Source organism: Trichomycterus rosablanca, chromosome 5, assembly GCF_030014385.1.
Source record: "Trichomycterus rosablanca isolate fTriRos1 chromosome 5, fTriRos1.hap1, whole genome shotgun sequence".
Lineage (NCBI taxonomy): Eukaryota > Metazoa > Chordata > Actinopteri > Siluriformes > Trichomycteridae > Trichomycterus > Trichomycterus rosablanca.
Genome location: NC_085992.1, coordinates 13,098,613 through 13,119,508, shown reverse-complemented (window position 1 = coordinate 13,119,508; position 20,896 = coordinate 13,098,613). Strand labels below are relative to the sequence as shown.

Genomic DNA, 20,896 nt, shown 5'->3' with positions numbered 1-20,896 from the left:
CAGGAAGCCACCAGTGTTCAAGCTAGCGTTGAAAATAAAAGGAGGTGGATTCGAACCGGGTAATGGTGTTATAGCCGAACGCTTAACGGCATCGCCATCAGGCAGTTGCTGAACCCACTGGCACATGCGAATATAAGCACTGATTAAGAGGCTTACCACAACCACGCTTTAGCGCGTTGCTAAGGAAGCCACCAGTGCTAAAGCTAGCGCTGAAAATAAAAGGAGTTGGATTCGAACCGGGTAATGGCGTTATAGCCGAGCGCTTAACGGCATCGCCATCAGGCAGTTGCTGAACCCACTGGCACATGTGAATATAAGCACTGTTTAAGAGGCTTACCACAACCACGCTTTAGCACGTTGCTAAGGAAGCCACCAGTGCTAAAGCTAGCGCTGAAAATAAATGCAGCACAAGGGCTGCTCGGAGTCGCACCACACTAACCCTAATAGAGTCAAAAGCAAAAGGCTAGCTACCTCGGCCTTGCAGCCTACACACCCGAATGACCTGGTGCCACCCGGGGTAACCCTCTGGCCCTAAGAAAGGCGTGTGGGCGACCCACCATCAGCCCTCACGGACATGGAAACAAAAGCAGAAGGTGCGACGCCTGCAGCCTGGCGACGGCCCCTTAAATAAGGGAACCGCAGCTGCAGGTCGTTCGCCCTAACGAGCTGGCCTATTATTTAAGGCCACGCTCGTTACTGCTCTGTAAGGCCTGCGACGTCAGGGAAGAGTGGTAAGTTCCAATGGAATGGCTGATTTATAATTGTTTTGAGATCTTTTTAAATCCCTTCCCAGACTCATATGCATCTACAACCTTCTTTCTGAAGGTCTCAGAGAGCTCTTTAGATCTCACCATGGTGATAACACTCACTTCAACAATCAAGAGCAAACCAAACTAATGTCTGAGGCTGAAATAAAACTCCAATGTCCTCTAACAATGCTCGAATCATTGCTGGATTCTAATTTTAGACATTTTAAATAGTAATAAATGTGAGGGTGCTGACTTTTTTCTCACAATACATTTCCATTTTTGTTCATTACATTTTACAACTTGTGTTTAAAAGTAATTTTTTTAAAATTTTTGTTGTTTAGTTATATAAGCTCCATCTATCAGTACTGTTCAAATAAAGCTGAAATGTTCATATGTTTAAATATGTTAAAAAAGACAAAGGTTTTCATGGGGTGTCCTAACTTTTTCACATGACTGTATGTTTAATAGTAATTGAGCCACTAAGTTACCACCGAGCAAAATATTGGCTTTTAGATAATGTTTCAAACACTGGACATCCTGGCTCAGAGATTCATTAGCTTGACCAAAATTAGTTTTGAGAAATGTAACATATGTCTTTTATAATACAATATGAACAATGAATAAACACAATGCTTCATTTTAGAAGATTTAAAGGTCCAAATGGCGCTCTATCCCAGTAGTGACCCATAAACTAGAATCTGCACTTCAAAATTCCAACTTTTCAGGATTCTTGAAAGGTGATCATGCCTCCCAACAAAGTCTCATTATTTCTAGTGTCTCAGATTTAATATATGCTGCTTTATGACTTTTTAGGGCCCTGCAGGAAGAGGTGCATCTAAAGGAGAGAAAGGTGATCAAGGACTACCTGGACTTCCGGTATGTTCTGTTGTCATTGTCATGCTTTATGATGAATAGCTATGAGGTTAATTTGCCCATAATTCTTTTGAAATCTTAAAAATATGAGATTCCTTGAGATCCAATGAGTTAGTGGACCAAGAAGTGACCCTAGATATATGATGTTTATGTAAATCAGTCATTTTATAAACAAGGCTGTAAGATCTTCAGCGAGTCTCTCAGTGGTTTATGTTTTATGCCAGTATCTCATAGCTTGTGGATTCAAATCTCATGACTTTTAGATTCCATTGTTGAGCACTGTAGCAAGACTTTTGACCCTCAGTCTTGATTTATTCTGCCTCACTTGAAATTCACTTCAAATGAAAAAACATAGCATACTATGTTCACAGGGTCTCTATGGTTCAGTTGGAGACAAAGGGGCCAAAGGAAATCTAGGACGACGGGGACCTCGGGTATGTGATATACGCACTGTTGCATTTACATTTTTTATAGTGGTGTGTTTTTTGTCACAGTGCTGTGTTTATGTGTACGCATAACTTGGCTCCATCCCAAACACTAGAACTAATGTCTTTCTGGAACCAACTCCTTTAAAGGATCTATTCCATGCTCTGGGATATACCATATGATCTGTTCTTCCAAAACTAGACATTCATTTCAAGAGTGTATATCCTGTGTTGATTTACAGGTGAAGTCAAGACACACGTGCACTTGTAGTAAACATGGATGTCACGGCAGATTTCAACACATTCAAGAACTGTTCTTTATCAGTGAATGAATGATAACATTTGAAATTCGAACAATTTCTCAACCTTGACAAGTAGACCACTATTCTCTGTACATTTTAATGGGTGTAGTCTAAAGAAAGCACAGAAAAGTCACCAGCTGTAGTCCATCATACACTGACAAGGCATAACATTATGACCGGGTGAAGTGAATAACACTGATTCTCGTGTGGTCCGATCCAAAAGACAAGCTACTGTAGATCAAGTTGCTGAAGAAGTTAATGCTGGTTCTGATGGAAAGGTGTCAGAATACACAGTGCATCACAGTTGCAGGGCTGTTTTGGAAGCAAAAGGGGGACCAACACAGTATTAGGAAGGTGGTCATAATGTTATGCCAGATCTGTCTAAATACTAATGAGGAATTAGGAGGCTATGCTACAAAATGAATTAAATAACATGATAGAACTTCCTACACCATAAAATTATTCTTATTGTGTATATTCTATCCAGAAGATTCTATGACAACTCACAACAATATATAAAATAAATCAAGAAGTGTGTCACAATCATCTGTCTTAACACACATGTCATATACAACATACACTTTGCAAATGTAAACTTCTACTGCTAATACACCTAATGGTTATGCAGTAATGTATATTGCTATAATGATTTCCCTAATATAGATTTATCTGAACTTATAACAATCACTTTCTCTTCAGGGTCCACCTGGTGACATCGGTATTAAAGGAGATGATGGACTGGAGGGTTTCAGAGGACCATCGGTGAGTACATCTTTGTTCATTGTGAGATAAACATGAGAAATTAGACAGGAATAAGGATCTTCATTTAATTTATCATTTCATTCAGTTAACATGTTAAGAAAGAAAAACATATTGCTTTAGATATACAATTGAAACCCTCATGGCAAAACATGCTAGCACATCAGAGCTGACATTTCGAATTCGTCAGTTTGAAACTCAGCTTTGCCATCCGACAGGCTGGGCAGCTACACGAACAATGATTGGCTGTTGTTCATACAGGGTGGGAGCCGGATGGGACCTCATAACTCATGCAATTACGACCTCTGCTGGCTGATTGATGCCGTCTGAGTCGAGGAATAATGCGTTGATCAGGGTGTGGCTCTCCGTACACAAAGCTGATCCGCATATGAACTCGCCTCATGCAGGTGAAAAAAATGCAGTCAGATTTGCGTATGTGTCTGAGGGAGCGTGTGTCTCGCTCTCCTCAATCAGGATGGAGATCAGTATCACTAGCGTAATGCAGTTGGGTAATTGGATACGACTAGATTGGGAGGAAAATACCATATTGTAGCTAACTGGCATGTTATACAAACATCGACTGCTAGGGATGGTTGGTTTTTTTTCTACCTAATAAGAAAGTATGGCGAAAATTAACTGAGCTAATAGCTATTAATGTCAGCATTCTTAATACCAATTTGTACCATGATTAGCAGTGTTTTAACATGCACTTTGCATAATGTAGCTGCTTTTATACCTCTATGTCAACTTTTTTTCTCCAACAGGGTAATTCTGGCCCAGACGGCTTTGGACCTTTGGGACCTATAGGACATAAAGTATCAATGCATATTCTTCTTCTTATTCCTCTTATTATTACTATTATTATTATTATTATTATTATTAAGGGTAAATAACCTATGTTTGATTTATATGGCCTCACTATCACTTTTGATTCTTGCAGGGAAGTCTTGGCTTTCCAGGTTATCCTGGCTTGCCGGTATGTTCCACAACATACTTAAAAAAAAAAAAAACATTATTATTATTATTTACAATATTTATACAGTGGGAGAAACAAGTGTTCAACCAGTTTTCATTTTGTTCATAAATTTATTTTTATTACATATATCCAATTTACACACAGTGTTTTCTTACTCACAATGAACTTCTATAGAACTATCTATAAATATGAACAAACAGTATGTATTCAAAGGCAGTAACAAGAATATGTTAAAATAAATTAAATTGATTTGGGAAAGTAATTATATAATTATATTTATATGTCTTGCAAATTGCGCCTGGTTGCATTGTTAAAGATGTTACCATTGGTTGGGGAGATTTCATGCAATCAGTATTAATTGAGTAGAAGCATCATGATGTGGTTCTGCTTTTCTGCAAATGGGACTGGGGATGGGAGTATTACTCGTCACTGAAGATTATGGTGGACGGTGGAAGATTATTACAAGTGGACTCCTTATATTTGGGAAGTACGGTGTGAAATACTGTTAAATGTGCTGGTGAAGTGAAATCAAGAAAAGTAATAGGCATGGTGATGATAGCCAAATTGAAGGGACAGGGAAAAACAAGTGATGTCCCCATGCTACAATTGATAAAAGCCTTGGTCTGGCCAGTAGCCACATATGGATCTAAAGCCAGGACACTGAAGAAAAAGGAAGAAAGATGCATTGCAAGTTTCGTTACTTAGGGCATGTGATGACAGTGTTGAAGGCAGTGTTATGGCAGCACATTACAAGTAATTAAAGGAAAAGTTAATGGAGCAAATGTGCCAGTATACTGTATATTGGAGAAGAGTTTCATCTACATTACTAAAATTTGGATGTTTTAACCTAAATAAGAGGCCAAAATGAGTCAACTGGCTTTTAAAAAGTACGTCCCAATTTGAATTGAATTGAAGTTTGAATTCAATTGACTTCAAAATTATGAAGGATTTTCACATTTACGAGGGTCAGAAGGTTCTTGTAATGTGGTTCTTGAAACTGTTATTGCCACCAATGGCTTTGCAACAAAGTACCAATGCTATTCATTTGTGTTGTTTAAATAGTTATTACCAAAGTGTTCTGTTTTTCATATTAACAGAAATATATGTGTTCATGCTTGTGAATAGATAGTCTTTGTTCATATTTATATGTACACAAGAAACAGACAATTCAGTCTAAATACAAAATTGATATTTGCACTGTAAGCTATTAAATAAAACAAAAAATGGGGTTGAATACTTGTTTTCCTTTATTATGTACATTGTGTTACTTAATAAACATGTATGTGATCTGGACTAAAGGGTGAAGATGGCACTAAAGGATCGAGTGGAGGCAAAGGTCACAAAGGGTACCGGGGACAGCCGGTAATACTTCAGTTTATTGGTGCATTAATTTAGTAAACAAGTCACTTGCATTGTTTTTATTTTATAAAATATAACATGAATTATCTGAACAGGGGGACAGGGGATCACGTGGATTACCTGGGGAACCTGGAGACACAGGGAACATTGGACACAAGGTAAGTATTACTTTTACTAACTGTAACTTTAGGACAACAAACTTTTATATATACAGCTAGGCAGTGATAGCTCAGTGGTTGAGGTCCCTGAGCAAGGCCCTTAACCCTCAATTGCTCAAAATTATAATTGTAAGTCACTTTGGATAAAAGCGTCTGCTGAAAATGTAAACATACTTTTAGAATTCTGACATGCTAACTGAGCTAATGAAATGCATGAAGACACTGACATATTAGCTAGCCTAGCTGGACATTTCTCTAAAGCAAACTTAGAAGAGAATTCTCTATTAGTATTACTAACTTGCTAATTTAGTGATCTGAATTATTGTCCTAGTAAACATAGGAAACTTCCATAACTAACTTTCTGCATTTTTCTGAAGATTTTTCAGAATTAAAGCCCTCTTTTTATGAAAGTAGGCAGTAGATGCCATGATTAGATATTCTATCGAGCTTACTGAAGCTTTTATTTAAAGCAAAATTTGCTAATTTAGCCATTTGAAGCATTCTGCATTCTGGTATCTTAAGTTCTATATTAGCAATACTGCCTTGCTAAATGTAGCAGATTCCAAAAACCTCCAAGGCTAATCTTTACCTAAATAATTAACACGTTCTTATATAAACACCACATCATCTGTCTTTTCAGGGTCCTAAAGGGCCACCAGGGCCAACCACAAAGACTGTAAGTGTTTTTTTATTATTATTTTACCTAATGCTTCTACCAAGTACACAATTACCTGTATATAGCATGTGATTGTTTATAGTTTGGTTGATTGTTTACATGCTTCCTTCCTTTTATTTTTCTTAGGAATGCGAGCTAGTCAACCATATCCGTGAAACCTGTGGTAAGATTGATGTTATTGTTCTGTAAACACAATGTTCTTCTAATTATTAGTTATAAGTGCTAGAGCTGTTCGGGTGATATAGCAGTCTAATACACTAGTCCACTACTGCAGATACCACATGTAAGTCTTAGTGGTGCCACCAGCTTAGCTGGATGCTTAACAGACTCAACTGGCTGTGTCTAAAGAAGGTAAGGCCAGATCCAAATTGAGTGGTGGAGGAATACAAAGAGCATAGTATGTCCTCCGTACATATCAAAAGATTACTGTTTATTGAATCCACTTTTGGCCACTGTAAAGTGTTTGTGGAAGTGTGTGTTATGGGTGGGTGGGTGCCTTGTATGTGGGGAATAAGTAATGGTGGGGAATTGAAAACATGTTTGAATGGAAAAACACAATAAAAATTATTGTTTAGTTGGATTGCATGGTCTAGAATATTGAAACTTTTTTGATTTGTGCTTTGAAACAATGTTATAGTTACTAATTCTGTAATCTATTTTATTTTTGAACAGTTTGCTGCGAAGGTAAGCTCTACAGTCCAGCTTTTTCTCCATATCTGTCTAAATAATCATAATATGTTTAGAATTTAAGAAAATAAAATCACATTGTCATTATTATTAACCCATCTGCCAACATGCTTACTAATTACAGTAAGGGAAAACAAGTATTTAACCATTTATTTCATATATTTATTTAATTACTATTATTAATTCAATTAGGCTATTTACACGAGTATGGATATGAACACAAAAATGTGTTTATAAGCATCAACAAATTCAATGGAAAGTCATTGTTAGCAATTAAAATGTTGAGAGGTAAAACATTCGCTTTTAGAAGCAAAATGGTGTAATCGTGTGCTTTTGTCTAATAATTTTAGCTAAGATTAAGACGTATTTTCCTTTTAAGTATTGTGAAAGGGTCGTCCATGCTTTATTTCTTCTTGGTTAGATTATTGTATCTCTTTGCAACTTTTTGCCATCTTTTAACTAAGGGAAGGAACTGTGATTCAATAATGCCAGTCCTGGCTTGCCTTCATTGGCTTCCAGTGAAATTTAGGATTGATTTTAAGATATTATTGCTGGTTTTAAGGACCTAAATGGGATGGCACCATCATACCTTGCATCACTCTTGCAAGTTGGGATTCACATGACATAATACTAAGCTCAAGAGCAAAGGTGGCCAAGCCTTTGCAGTAGCTGCTCCAATTTTGTGGAACAACTTGCCTTCCCAGATTAGGACTGCACACTCACTTGGTGTTTTTAAGACAATGCTGAAGACACCGTTTTACTTTGGCGTTTAATAGAGACGATCGCTCATCTATTGCTGCTGTTTGAGTTGGTCATCTTCTAGACCTCATCAGTGGTCACATGACACTGTTGGCTGCAGTGACAGTGAGGTGTTTAAAAACTCTATCAGCATTTCTGTGTCTCATCCACTCATACCAGCACAACACACACTAACACACCACCACCATGTCAGTGGCACTGCAGTGCTGAGAATGATCCACCACCTAAAAAATACCTGCTCTGTGGTGGTCCTGACCATTAAAGAACAGCATGAAAGGGGGCTAACAAAGCATTCAGAGAAACAGATGGACTGGTATTGTAGAATATCTAATTGTAGAACAACAAAGTGCTCCTATATCAGTGGTGGGCAAACTACGGCCCGCGGGCCACATGCGGCCCGTTAGGCTGTTTAATCCGGCCCGCTGAGTATTTACAAAACTGTCCTAAAACCGCATTAATTTAAATCTTTTTCCTGCACTAAACTTGCGTTTTAATTGATTCCACTAGATGGCGCACACCAGGCGGTTATGTTATGAAATATATAACGTGTCTCACACCGTCATAGGAACATGGATTCTGCTGTTTACCATTTATTATTTTTATTCTTTTATTCTTTATAATAATAAACCAGAACCATGTTTTAGGCAAACCAACCATGTCCATAAAGAACATCATGTAATCATGTAACCATAGTGCAACAACATTTTTACATAATTCGAACCTAGGGCGGAAAAACATGAGCCACGCGCTCTGCCCACTGCGCTACTCAAACAGCGGTGTAATGAACAGGCTGTTATGCTGATATCCCTGCGCACACATGGCGTTACTGAGACTAAACGTGAACACTAAGAATAATAACCAAACGCTTTCTAATTCCCACGGTAGCAGCAGTTTCCTTCAGTTTCATACAGATCGCCCCGTCTCTGTCTCATCTGCTGCATTTCTCTACCATTGATAAAAAATACGGAATAAAGTGCATCCCATATCAGTTCAATACGGAACGCAGCCTTTAGTTTCCAAATAAGGAAGGATTCCGTATTTTATGGGACGGTTGGCAACCCTACTATCACCCCAGCATGATCAAACCACTTGACTGGTTTAAAATGTTACACATAAACCATTAACTTATGTTGAAAGTGCTGCTTTAAAGGCTGAATTGGTTTTGTTTAGACGGCGATACACCAAGTGGAAACAAAGATAAAAAGAATTTTAAAAAATGCGTTAAAAAAATTCACATTCACGCATGTGTAAATGTGCACATAAAAGGATGAGTCTGGTGTTTCATTTATATTCAAAAATTCATCCTTTAATCACGAAAATAAAGGTTTAAACGTGAACTTATATTAGTTCCAAACCCCCGCACCCACCCGGCCCGTCTGTCAATTTTTAAAACCCAGTGTGGCCCTTGAGCCGAAAAGTTTGCCCACCCCTGTCCTATATGGTAAGTGGAGCTGATAAAATGGACAGTGAGTGTATGAATAAGTAAAATAGTGGTAATATACAGATAGTAATAATAATAATATAGATAATATCCAATATATATTATTAATTAATAGTATTAATATAAAAGTAATGATATAAATAATTTTGCAATTGCTTGCTTGTTGTTCCACCTGTCCTTGGGAAGATTTGTGGTCCCATGAATGTTCCACTTGAGGATTATCAAAGTAGTTGTATTGACAAAGGCTCTGTAGCTTTCTTAATTCAAGTACTGTTTAATCATTTTGTCATTAAGTACTTTAGGAAGCTTCTTCACATCAGGATTGCTACTTGTTGAGCAAAATCCTCCAAAACAATAGCAGCTACTTCCATAATGAAACCTTGTTTTCCACTTACTTTACATACTAACCTTTTTAATACTTATGACTGAAAGTGATTGATTGTGTTTAGGTCAGAGCAAGTGTCCAGGATACCCAACAGAGCTGGTGGTTGCTCTGGACATGTCAGCTGATGTAACTCCACCAGTGTTTGAGAGGATACGTTCTGCAGCCGTCTCGCTTTTAGAAAGCATCGATATCGCTGAGACTAACTGTCCGTTCGGCGCTCGGGTTTCCGTCGTCTCCTACAACAGCGAGACCACCTATCTGATCCGCTTCACTGATCACCGTAAGAAGAGTCAGCTCCTCGAGGCTGTCAAGGGAATCCCCCTCCTGAGGAGCAGGAACAGGCGCAACATAGGCCAGGCAATGCGCTATGTTGCTCAGAATACGTTCAAGCGAGTTCGGGATAGCAAACTGATCAGGAAGGTGGCGGTCTTCCTGACAAACGGGCCATCTCAGGATTTCTCGGCCATCAACACAGCCATCCTGGAGCTCAAGGCTTCAGATATTCATCTGGGAGTCATTGCTTTTAATGATGCTCCAGAAATCCGTCGTGCCTTTGAGGTAGGAAAAATGGATTGGGAATTTGGGGTTTAGGGGTATGAGAAGCTCTCTGGTAAAAATGTTATTATCATTGTCATCAACTAGAATCAAGAATGTTTCTCTTCATTTTTTTAGGCTGATGAAACTAGAAGCTTTAAGATCGTTGATCCAGAGAGAGCCAGTTGGATTAAAGAATGTGTCATCTGTTTTGGTAAATCACTCATAATAATAATTTTAGCCACACCCACTGATAAAGGTGAAAGATCAATTAGATAAAACCCAGTTCTATTAAATATTGATAAGCTTTCAATTTTGAGGCAACAGTACCCTATGCACCATCAGAATCAATGTTCAAACTAATTAGGTTTAAAGGAACTCACTGTCATTTATCCCACTGAACATCTTTGGGATGAATTAGAACAGCAATTGTAAGCTAAGCTAGACAGTTGCACACCAAAATATATTGCAAATCCTTCCTAAAAGAATAAAGACTATTATAGCCACAAGAGGTCCAGCAACTCCATATTTATGCCCATGGTTTTGAAATGGGATGTCCAATGGTCTCACATGGTCAGTCCATTGAAAGCACGTGGTCAGGTGTCCACTTTTAGCCATGTAGTGTATAATGTATAATACCGGTTTATTGGGTAGATCACTCACTTTCTTAACTGCTTATCCAATTAGGGTCGCGGGGGGTTGTGCTGGAGCCTATCCCAGCTTTTCAATGGGTGCAAGGCACACAGTAACACCCTGGACAGGGCGCCAGTCCATCGCAGGGCAGACACACATACACATACACACATCCCATTCACCTATAGGGCGATTCGGTGTCTCCAGTTAACATGACTGCATGTTTTTGGACTGTGGGAGGAAACTGGAGCTCCCAGAGGAAAGACACGGAAAGAACGTGCAAACTCCGCACAGAAAGGACCTGGACCGCCCTGCCTGGGGATCGAACCCAGTACCTTCTTGCTGTGAGGCGACGGTGCTACCCACTGAGCCACCGTGCCGCCCTTGGGTAGATCATTGCTTCATTGCTTCCCAAATAATTGGCAAATTATCAACTGTTTCATGTAACAGGTGCACATAAGACAATTGTCAATACATATACTTATAATAGTCAAGTTGAGCCCAAAGTTGAGATATTTACCAGGGGGGGTTGGTGACAAGAACATGTCTCCAACTGATTCTTTACACTATTCAGCAGCGGATTTCTACACAGAAGTTTACCACATATGGAGGAACACACTATGCTCTCTGTAATCCTCTGCTGCTCATGCTAGCACATAGACTAGACCAGCCTTTCTCAACCGGGGTGCCGACTGGCTTCGTCAGGGGTGCCGTCAAAAATATTCTGATAGTGATGAGTCGTTCGCGAACGATCCGATTCTATTGAACGGCTCTTTAATATGAACAAAAGGAACCGAGTCGCGCTCCTGGGAGCCGCTGTATATATGTTTATTTCTGCGCAGTTCGGCTGTAATTCACCCAGTCCGCTTCCATCAGTACAGGGAATCAATCAGTCATAATAAGAGCTGTTTATTGTCGAAATTCAAATCCGAAAACGGAGCGCGGAGAGAGCAAGACACACAAACACACACAGAGAGCGAGAGAGAGACACTCAACTCAAACTTAAAAGAAGCTTTATTGGCAAGACAAATAAGGACATTCGTATTGCAAGTTACAGAGAAAAAATAACAATAAGAAAGAACAAATATATACAAAACAGTTACATGTGCAAAAAAATATGAAATAAAATATTAATAAAAACAGTGCAAAATAATAACAATAAAAATTATACACACACAGAGAGAGAAAGCGAGACACACACACAGAAAGAGAGAGACACACACACTCAAACTGATCGTTATTACTACCTCATTACTGTAAATATTATTATTTTTATTGTTATTATTTTGCACTGTTTTTATTAATATTTTATTCTATTTCATATTTTTGCACATGCAACTGTTTTGTATATATTTGTTCTTTCTCATTGTTATTTTTATTATTTATCTCTAACTTGCTTTGGTAATACGAATGTCCTTATTTGTCATGCCAATAAAGCTTCTTTTGAGTTTGAGTTGAGAGAGCCGTAACCGAGCTACAGAGAGAACATGCAGAAAAGAAGCAGTGCTCTTAGTATAATGACAAATAATTGAGAAATAAACTATAAACTTGTTTAATTATGTTAAATCTGATTCGTTCATGGCGCGAACTGAGCTTTTCGAGCCTAACTTACATCAAGAACAAGTACAGGAAGCGACTGAGGGCTCTGGCGAAGGGGCTCCGAGTCTGCCTCTCATCCATCCCTGCCAGAATAGGGCGATTGTGTGCATCATCCCAGGCTCAGGTTTCCCATTAAAAGTAAGTCACGTTTACCCCTCCCTCCCTAAATGACACCTTATGGTGTGTGTGCGTGTGTGTTAGCAGTCCGAGGGATGCAGAGTGTAAGTTTTTTAATACATTTTAGACTGGGGTGACTTGAGATTTTGCATACTTTTAAAGGGTGCCGTGACTGAAAAAAGGTTGAGAAACACTGGACTAGACCACGACCAAACGTCATTTTATGTAGCCCGAGACGTATGATTGTCTTAAAATATTGTACATAAACTGCATGCCGATTTTGTGACCCGCAAAGTGACCGCATCCCATCTAGATGGCAGTGTTTCCACATCTGTGTTCAACTGAGGAGTTTTTCCAATAAGTGATGTTGAGAAATATTTACAAATAATCCCAAAATGTACAAGGAGAGAAAACTGAAGCAGAAGGAAGGTAATTTGAATACAAGTCTGTGCTTCAAGAAGAAAAACCGGTACGTCTCTTTTGTTATGAGGCCGTGTCTGTGGTACAGGAGGACAATATAAATGTAGATATACATTATAAATATACAGTATTTAATTTGGCATTTTGACACCAAACAGAATGTAGCCTCCAAGAAAAACAACAAGTAAGTCTTAAAAGGCAGACTGCAATCACAGCAGGATATGTTACAATCGACTCTTTGAGGGCCACTATAATACAGATGTGGCCTTTGGTGAAAATGAGTTTGACACCCCTGGACTAGACAGAAGGAGTCTTTGTTGCAGGGAAAATTTTCCCATTATGTTCCCCTCAAACAAGCCTAAATAGCTCTGTTCACGTTTGTCCTTAAGTCCTCATGGTAGGTGTCTCATTGTCATAAGTTCTATGACAACAATTCCATCTCTCCCTGTGTGTAGATCATTGTAACCCTGACAGGACGTGTGGCATAATCCCAAATCCTGAACCTGAGATTGTAGACGTGGACCTAATTGTAATGATGGACGCTTCTTGGGACCTTCAGGCCAATCAGTACTCCGGAACCAAGGAGCTCTTGCAGTCTCTTCTGGACATTGTAGAAATAAGCCGTGAACCCAACCGAGAGGATGGAAAAGCCAGAATTGGAGTCTACCAGCAGAGCTCGGTGTACCCCAATTTCCACATCAAGGACATCATTGGGCTTGGTACATTTAATAACCGTGAAGAAATGAAGATTGTAATCTCTGAAAGAATGCAGCAAGCTGGCGGTTTTTCCCGCCTTGATTCTGCATTGGAGTGGATGGTAAACAACGTTCTGCTGGAACAAGACGTACGGAGGAAGAAGCAGGTGGTGATGAACATTCTGAGTGAGGAGTCAGCGAGGTACATTGACAAAAGAGAGCTGGACTATGTCTCCGAACTGTGCCAGTGTAATGATGTAGTGATGTTCACACTGACTGTGGGAGACAAACTTATGTGGGAGCAGACAGAAAGATTGACAACCTCACCAGTAGAGCAACATCTTGTCCATCTGGGACAACTGGGCCTGAGAGACCTGCGGTATGCACAGAAGTTTATCCGAGCCTTCCTACGAATGCTTACAAGTAAGACACATATCAGTCAATCTTTGCTAACATTAGTCCCATTTGATTGCAAATATTCATGCAAAAGGTAGTGATGGTGCTGCACAGCTTCATGCTTTCTGGTTTAATCTTCAGCTGTGAGTATTTGTGTTGGAACCCCTGTAAAATCTCACTAGAAAAAGACTTCCCTAAATATTAATGAAGGGCAAGCAACATGGTGTAGCATAAAGTGTTGGTGCAGTACAACTCCAGTGTAACAAGTTCTATTTTGGCTCCAGTTTTTGTCTGCAGAAATTGTCCATTGGTTTCTGTTCAATTCCAAATTTAGCAAAATGCATGTAACAATTAGAACTACATTGATCAGCCATAACATTAAAACCACCTCACTGTCAAGCACTTTGCAGTTCTACAATTACTGATTGTAGTCCATCTATTTTACTTGATTTTTAGCCTGCTTTCACCCTGTTCTTCAATGGTCAGGACCCCCCACAGGACCACCACAGAGCAGGTATTATTTGGGTGGTGGATCATTCTCAGCACTGCAGGGACAATGACATGGTGGTGGTGTGTTAGTGTGTGTTGTGCTGGTATGAGTGGATCAGACACAGCAGCGCTGCTGGAGTTTTTTAATACTGTGTCCACTCACTGTCCACTCTATTAGACACTCTTACCTATTTGGTCCACCTTGTAGATGTAAAGTCAGAGACGATCGTTCATCTATTGCTGCTGTTTGAGTTGGTCATCTTCTAGACCTTCATCAGTGGTCACAGGACGCTTCCCACTGGGTGCTGTTGGCTGGACATTTTTGGTTGGTGGACTATTCTCAGTTCAGCAGTGACAGTCAGGTGTCTGATCCACTCATACCAGCACAACACACACTAACACACCACCACCACCACCATGTCAGTGTCACTGCAGTGCTGAGAATGATCCACCACTTAAATAATATCTGCTCTGTGGTGCTCCTGGGAGAGTTCTGACCATTAAAGAACAGCATGAAAAGGGGCTAACAAAGCATGCAGAGAAACTGGACTACAGTCAGTAATTGTAGAACTACAGAGTGCTTCTATATGGTAAGCGGAGCTGATAAAATGGACAGTGAGTGTAGAAACAAGAAGGTGGTTTTAATGTTATGGCTGATCAGTGTATATGACAGGTGGAAACGGGTGCGGCTAAGAGTCATGCAGTAGGTTCCAGGGTTTGATCTGGGGAGGTGAAAGATAAAAGGTTGTCAGACACTGTGATGGAATAAATGCTAAATGCTTCCATTGCATTGAATGCATACATGGGGGTGTAGCTATAGCTGCAGATAAACTTTCAACACAACTATTTTGGATGAACAAACTATTCAAAATGTTTCCTTTGATCTGCTTACAGGAGATTTCTTCCCTAAACCCTCATCTCAAATCAATGCGTGCCGAATTTTTGCACCAAGACCGTTTCCAAAGAATCCAATTCTTCTTCCACCAGGGTAAGATCTTTGTTACCGTATTGGCCTGGATACAAGCCGAATCTGCCTGCGTCAGGCTAGATGTCTGATGTGTCGATGGAAAGTTAAATAGAGATCGATGTTGTTGACGCAAATAGTGGTTGAATACTTTCTTCTAGCTTGTTTCTCTGGGTGTGATACAGCTTCATGTCAGAATCCACCACTGGTTGGTGAAAAGAAGAACCCAATGGTGTTATACATGTCACAGGTGGCCTCGGCAAGTCTAGGGCAGTGTTAGCTCAGTGGTTAACATATTAGACTAGCTCTAGACCACTGGGATGTCACTGGCTCAAGACCACCACTGCCAAGTTGCCTTGGTTGGGCCCTAGAACCCAACTGCTTGGACTGTTTTTTTTTCCCTCCCTATTTAGTGCACTCAATTTTGTCTTCCACTGCTGAGAGATACCAGATTGCATCCAAGGAGAGCACGTCACTGTACACGGCTCCTCCGACACGTGTACAGCCTTCCTCTTCTCGCCCCTGCATTCTGCACAGGCGTCTTTTCCACCAGTCACATAGACACCCTGCAGATACGGTGGCCAATTAGTATATGCTGCAAGCACTGCCAATTATGCCCGCCAGATGGCGCCAAGCCGACCAGTGGCAACACCGAGTTTCGAACCAAGGAGTTCAGAAACTCTGTGATGGTGTGCTAGTGGAATATCCCACTGCGCCACCTGAGCGTCTACTTTTACTGTATTTAGTTGCGAATGTAATAATGGTGTAATGGCACGGTGGCACAGGGAGTAGTTCTGTCGCCTCACAGCATGAAGGGCCTGGGTTTGATTCCCTGGGCAGCCAGGGTCTGCATGTTCGTATATTCTCAGTTAGCTAAAGAGCTAATAAGGTTTTATGGATAAAGATGGTTAATCAACATTAGAACCTTACACACCACAGAATGATTCAACTGAGTTGCTGTTTGTATATGTTTTACCCTACAGTAAATAACTCAAATTTGTGAAACGTTTGGCTTTAACTGTACCTTTTTTCCCTCTTTGTATTAGATTTGACCAACCACCAGTTTTTCCAACAGAAGGGGTTCCGTTCCCCACAGAGCCCACGACTGAAGCCTATCAAGAACCAGAAGAATTTACATCAGCGCCCACTGAAGCGTTTACAGATGTTTATATATACAGATTTACAGAATATCCTGATGGGTATCTGGAATTCAATGCAGATGCTAACCCGACTGAAACATATATAGAATTATACACAGATGATTTGAGTAACGTTTATGAGAATACGTATAGGGATGAACCTCGGAACGAAGACACAGAACTGAAGATCAAGAAATTGGAGAAGAGTAAGTCAGGGGCAACTGAAAAGAAGGACAGCCAGTCAGAGACCACTGAGAAGAAGGACAGCCAGTCAGAGACCACTGAGAAGAAGGACAGCCAGTCAGAGACCACTGAAAAGAAGGACAGCCAGTTAGAGACCACTGAGAAGAAGCACAGCCAGTCAGAGGTCACTGAGAAGAAGGACAGCCAGTCAGAGACCACTGAGAAGAAGGACAGCCAGTCAGAGGTCACTAAGAAGAAGCACAGCCAGTTAGAGACCACTGAGAAGGACAGCCAGTCAGAGACCACTGAGAAGAAGGACAGCCAGTCAGAGGTCACTAAGAAGAAGGACAGCCAGTTAGAGACCACTGAGAAGAAGGACAGTCAGATAGAGACCACTGAGAAGGACAGCCAGTCAGAGACCACTGAGAAGAAGGACAGCCAGTCAGAAGCCACTAAGAAGAAGGACAGCCAGTCAGTGACCACTGAGAAGAAGGACAGCCAGTCAGAGACCACTGAGAAGAAGGACAGCCAGTCAGAAGCCACCGAGAAGAAGGACAGCCAGTCAGAGGCCACTGAGAAGAAGGACAGCCAGTCAGAGACCACTGAGAAGAAGGACAGCCAGTCAGAAGCCACCGAGAAGAAGGACAGCCAGTCAGAGGCCACTGAGAAGAAGGACAGCCAGTTAGAGACCACTGAGAAGAAGGACAAAGAGGATCCTGGGCAACAAAGTGAAGCAGATCAAGCTAAAGGTATTTTATTTTTGCCATTCTTGACCCATAACCCTGCTGGTCTGGAACCAGCAAATCTCTGACACAAGTAGCTGATAGGCTGGGGGTTCTAGCATCACCATAGTAATGCTAAAAGCAAGAGAACCAGCTAAAAGCAAGAGAACTGCCACTAAAACAGCAGCAACTAACAAGCACATTATTTGCGATGGTCCACATCAACATACGTAATCTCACATACGCTATCAAACAAGTGTAAACATGGGTTCAGTTCTTAAAAGGTTTGCTACGGCGCCCAGGTGGCGCAGCAGGATATTCCACTAGCACACCAGTGCTGAGATTCTGAATACCTGTTTGAAGCTCGGTCAGCTGGGTGCAATATAGCGGGCACAATTGGCAGTACCTGCAGCAGACAACATTGTCTGCTGGGTGGGAAAAGGCAGAACTAAGTGGGTGTGCTGTGCAAGGACCCTGGTTAGCAGACCGCCTGTGCCAGAGATGGGGACTCGCACGTCAGTCGCACACACAGCGACTTCAGACTCGACTCGGACTCATTTTAAATGACTCAGACTCGACTCATGACTCGCAAAAAAATGACTCGTAAACAACAAGAGTTGCTAGCGTCAGCATGTGTTAACATTAGTTACATGTGACAATTATATATATATATATATAATTATTATTATTATTATTATGAATATTCTGCTCTCTAATAACGCTCCGGCCGTCTTAACCCGCAACGCACACAATGGGTAAATGTTACAGCCAGCTTCCGGCGTAGTGATGAAGCGTCGCTCCCTACTCCCTACACAGTGTGAAGTTTACTTCATTTTGGAATCTCACTTTATTTCTACGCTATATTTCCAATATGTTTTGTGTATATTATATTGACTCGTGACTTGACTCTGACTCTAGTCTAAAGACTTGTGACTTGACTTGGACTCTAGACTAAAGACTCGGAGTCTTGTGACTTGTGAACATCTCTGGTTTGTGCAGAAGTGAGTGAACCTCATGTACGAATCCACCGAAGCATGGGCAAAAAAAAGTGGTTAGGGACTGTGCAAGCGTCAGAAGGGGCATGGAGCAGGCAAATATACTCTCCATGAATGCAATCGGGATCCACAGAAGCAGAAGACTTATTGGCTATGCTAAATCGGGAGAAAATACATAAATAGAAAAAAAGTCCTAGCTCGCCCCGCTCAGGGTGGGGGTCTGCAGTGGCAACAGAATTCCACCTCTAAATATTTTGGCACACTGACCAATTGCCTGTTCTCCCCTCCCTACGATCTGGCCCTGATTATACAGTATGTTTACCCTAAGTGAAGACCACCTCTAAATACTGAGTTCAGGTGTTTCAGCCACACCCATTGCTAAGAGGTGTTCTCTATAATATCCATTATATAAAATCAATCAATGCTTCCAGTTCTTTCTAACGTTTTGCCCGTTTTAATTTCAGTGAAGTGTTTACTGGATAGGGACATGGGAACTGTGTGTTCCGCGTACAAGGCCCGGTGGTATTTTGACCGAAACACCAAGAAATGCACACACTTCTGGTATGGTGGCTGTGGTGGAAACAACAATCGTTTCCTTTCAGAAGCTGAGTGCTTTGAGACATGTGGATGGCTTGGTGAGTTGGAGTCAAATATTGTGACCAGAAAGTTTTATTGTCATTAAATATTATTTAAGTATCATATTTTGTCTGTGTCTTTAACAGAAACGGATCCTGTACTACAGGACGACCCAAATAAACCCAAGGGTAACACACATGAACACACACACAGTGCTTTTATCCAGAGATTAAATTGTACACAGAACTGCTAGACTTGGAGAGTTTTAAAAAATGTCCGATATCCAATACATCACGTGTCAAACTCAAGGCCCACCTGCCAAATCCGGCCTGCCACGTCATTTTATGTGGCGAGAGCTTAAAAGACGTATGATTGTCCTAAAATACACTGTAAAATAGTACATAAACTGCATCTCCCACAATGCATGTCGATTTTGTGACCCGCAAAGTGACCGCATCCCGCCACTAGATGGCAGTGTTTCCACATCAGTTTAACCGAGACGGTTTTCCAACAAGTGATGTTGAGAAATATTTACAAATAATCCTAATATGTACAAGAGAAAATTTAAGCAGAAGGAAGAGAATTCAATTCAAGAAGAAAAACTGGAATGTATCTTGTGTTATGAGTGGTAAAGGAGGACAATATAAATGTACAGTAGATATACATTATAAATATACAGTATAAATTTGGCATTTTTATACCAAATACAGAATTTAGCCTCCAAGAGAAACAACTAATTGTCCAAGACTTACAAGGCAGACTGCAATCACAACAGGATACGTTACAATCGGCCCTTTGAGGGCCACCATGATGCAGATGTGGCCCTCTGTGAAAATGAGTTTGACACCCCTGCAATACATGGCTGTAATTAAGTCAAGTTTGAAATGTACCTATACTTGTATACTGGGATCACTAAACCAGGGGGGTCCAACCTTATCCACAAATGACCATGTAACTGCAAGTGCATCTGATTCCACCTGTTTAATCAGTTCATCTTGGTCTTTAAAAACCTGATTAGTTGTATTAGATGAAGCTCTTGCTTGGTTGATATGAAAACCTGCAGCCACATGGCCATTTCAGTCCAAAATTGGACATCACTTAACTAAACAAGCTCTTTCCCATGTGGGAATCCCAACAGATAGTCAATAGCAGATGTATTTTGTGAAAGCGCATCTACTGTGGGCTTTACGTACACTTGTAACGAACATGTAAGTTATGTCAGTCTTGGGATAGAAATGATTTCCCCTGTGACTAAATAATTGGAACATGTTTCTTTGTGAAGGGAAACTAAATTTGAGTTCTTTCATAGGTTTTTGTGGGTTTTCAGAAAATGTAGATCATAATTATACACTGATCAGCCATAACATTAAAACCACCTCCTTGTTTCTACACTCGCTGTCCATTTTATCAGCTCCACTTACCATATAGAAGCACTTTGTAGTTCTACAATTACTGACTGTAGTCCATCTGTTTCTCTGCATGCTTTGTTAGCCCCCTTTCATGCTGTTCTTCAATGGTCAGAACTCTCCCAGGATCACTACAGAGTAGGTATTATTTGGGTGGTGGATCATTCTAAGCACTGCAGTGACACTGACATGGTGGTGGTGGTGTTAGTGTATGTTGTGCTGGTATGAGTGGATAAGACACAGCAGCCACTCAAACCAGCACAACACACACTAACACACCACCACCATGTCAGTGTCACTGCAGTGCTGAGAATGATCCACCACCCAAATAATACCTGCTCTGTGGTGGTCTTGTGGGGGTCCTGACCATTGAAGAACAGGGTGAAATCAGGTTAAAAAGGTATGTAGAGAAATAGATAGACTACAGTCAGTAATTGTAGCACTACAAAGTGCTTCTATATGGTAAGTGGAGCTGATAA

General features: G+C 40.6%; 1 protein-coding gene across 1 annotated transcript in view; it reads left to right on the top strand.

Moving 5' to 3' along the window:
• The window catches only part of LOC134314732 (collagen alpha-4(VI) chain), a 55,641-nt gene that overhangs the window by 33,500 nt on the left and 1,245 nt on the right, over positions 1-20,896 (top strand). Inside the window, exons 24-40 of the mRNA XM_062995427.1 lie at positions 1,563-1,625; positions 1,994-2,056; positions 3,049-3,111; positions 3,873-3,923; positions 4,049-4,084; positions 5,384-5,446; positions 5,539-5,601; positions 6,242-6,277; positions 6,404-6,440; positions 6,950-6,961; positions 9,614-10,107; positions 10,222-10,297; positions 13,308-13,970; positions 15,327-15,420; positions 16,443-17,467; positions 18,900-19,070; positions 19,158-19,199. Coding sequence (XP_062851497.1) covers positions 1,563-1,625; positions 1,994-2,056; positions 3,049-3,111; positions 3,873-3,923; positions 4,049-4,084; positions 5,384-5,446; positions 5,539-5,601; positions 6,242-6,277; positions 6,404-6,440; positions 6,950-6,961; positions 9,614-10,107; positions 10,222-10,297; positions 13,308-13,970; positions 15,327-15,420; positions 16,443-17,467; positions 18,900-19,070; positions 19,158-19,199 — 3,052 coding nt within the window. The remainder of the gene's footprint in view (positions 1-1,562; positions 1,626-1,993; positions 2,057-3,048; positions 3,112-3,872; positions 3,924-4,048; positions 4,085-5,383; positions 5,447-5,538; positions 5,602-6,241; positions 6,278-6,403; positions 6,441-6,949; positions 6,962-9,613; positions 10,108-10,221; positions 10,298-13,307; positions 13,971-15,326; positions 15,421-16,442; positions 17,468-18,899; positions 19,071-19,157; positions 19,200-20,896) is intronic.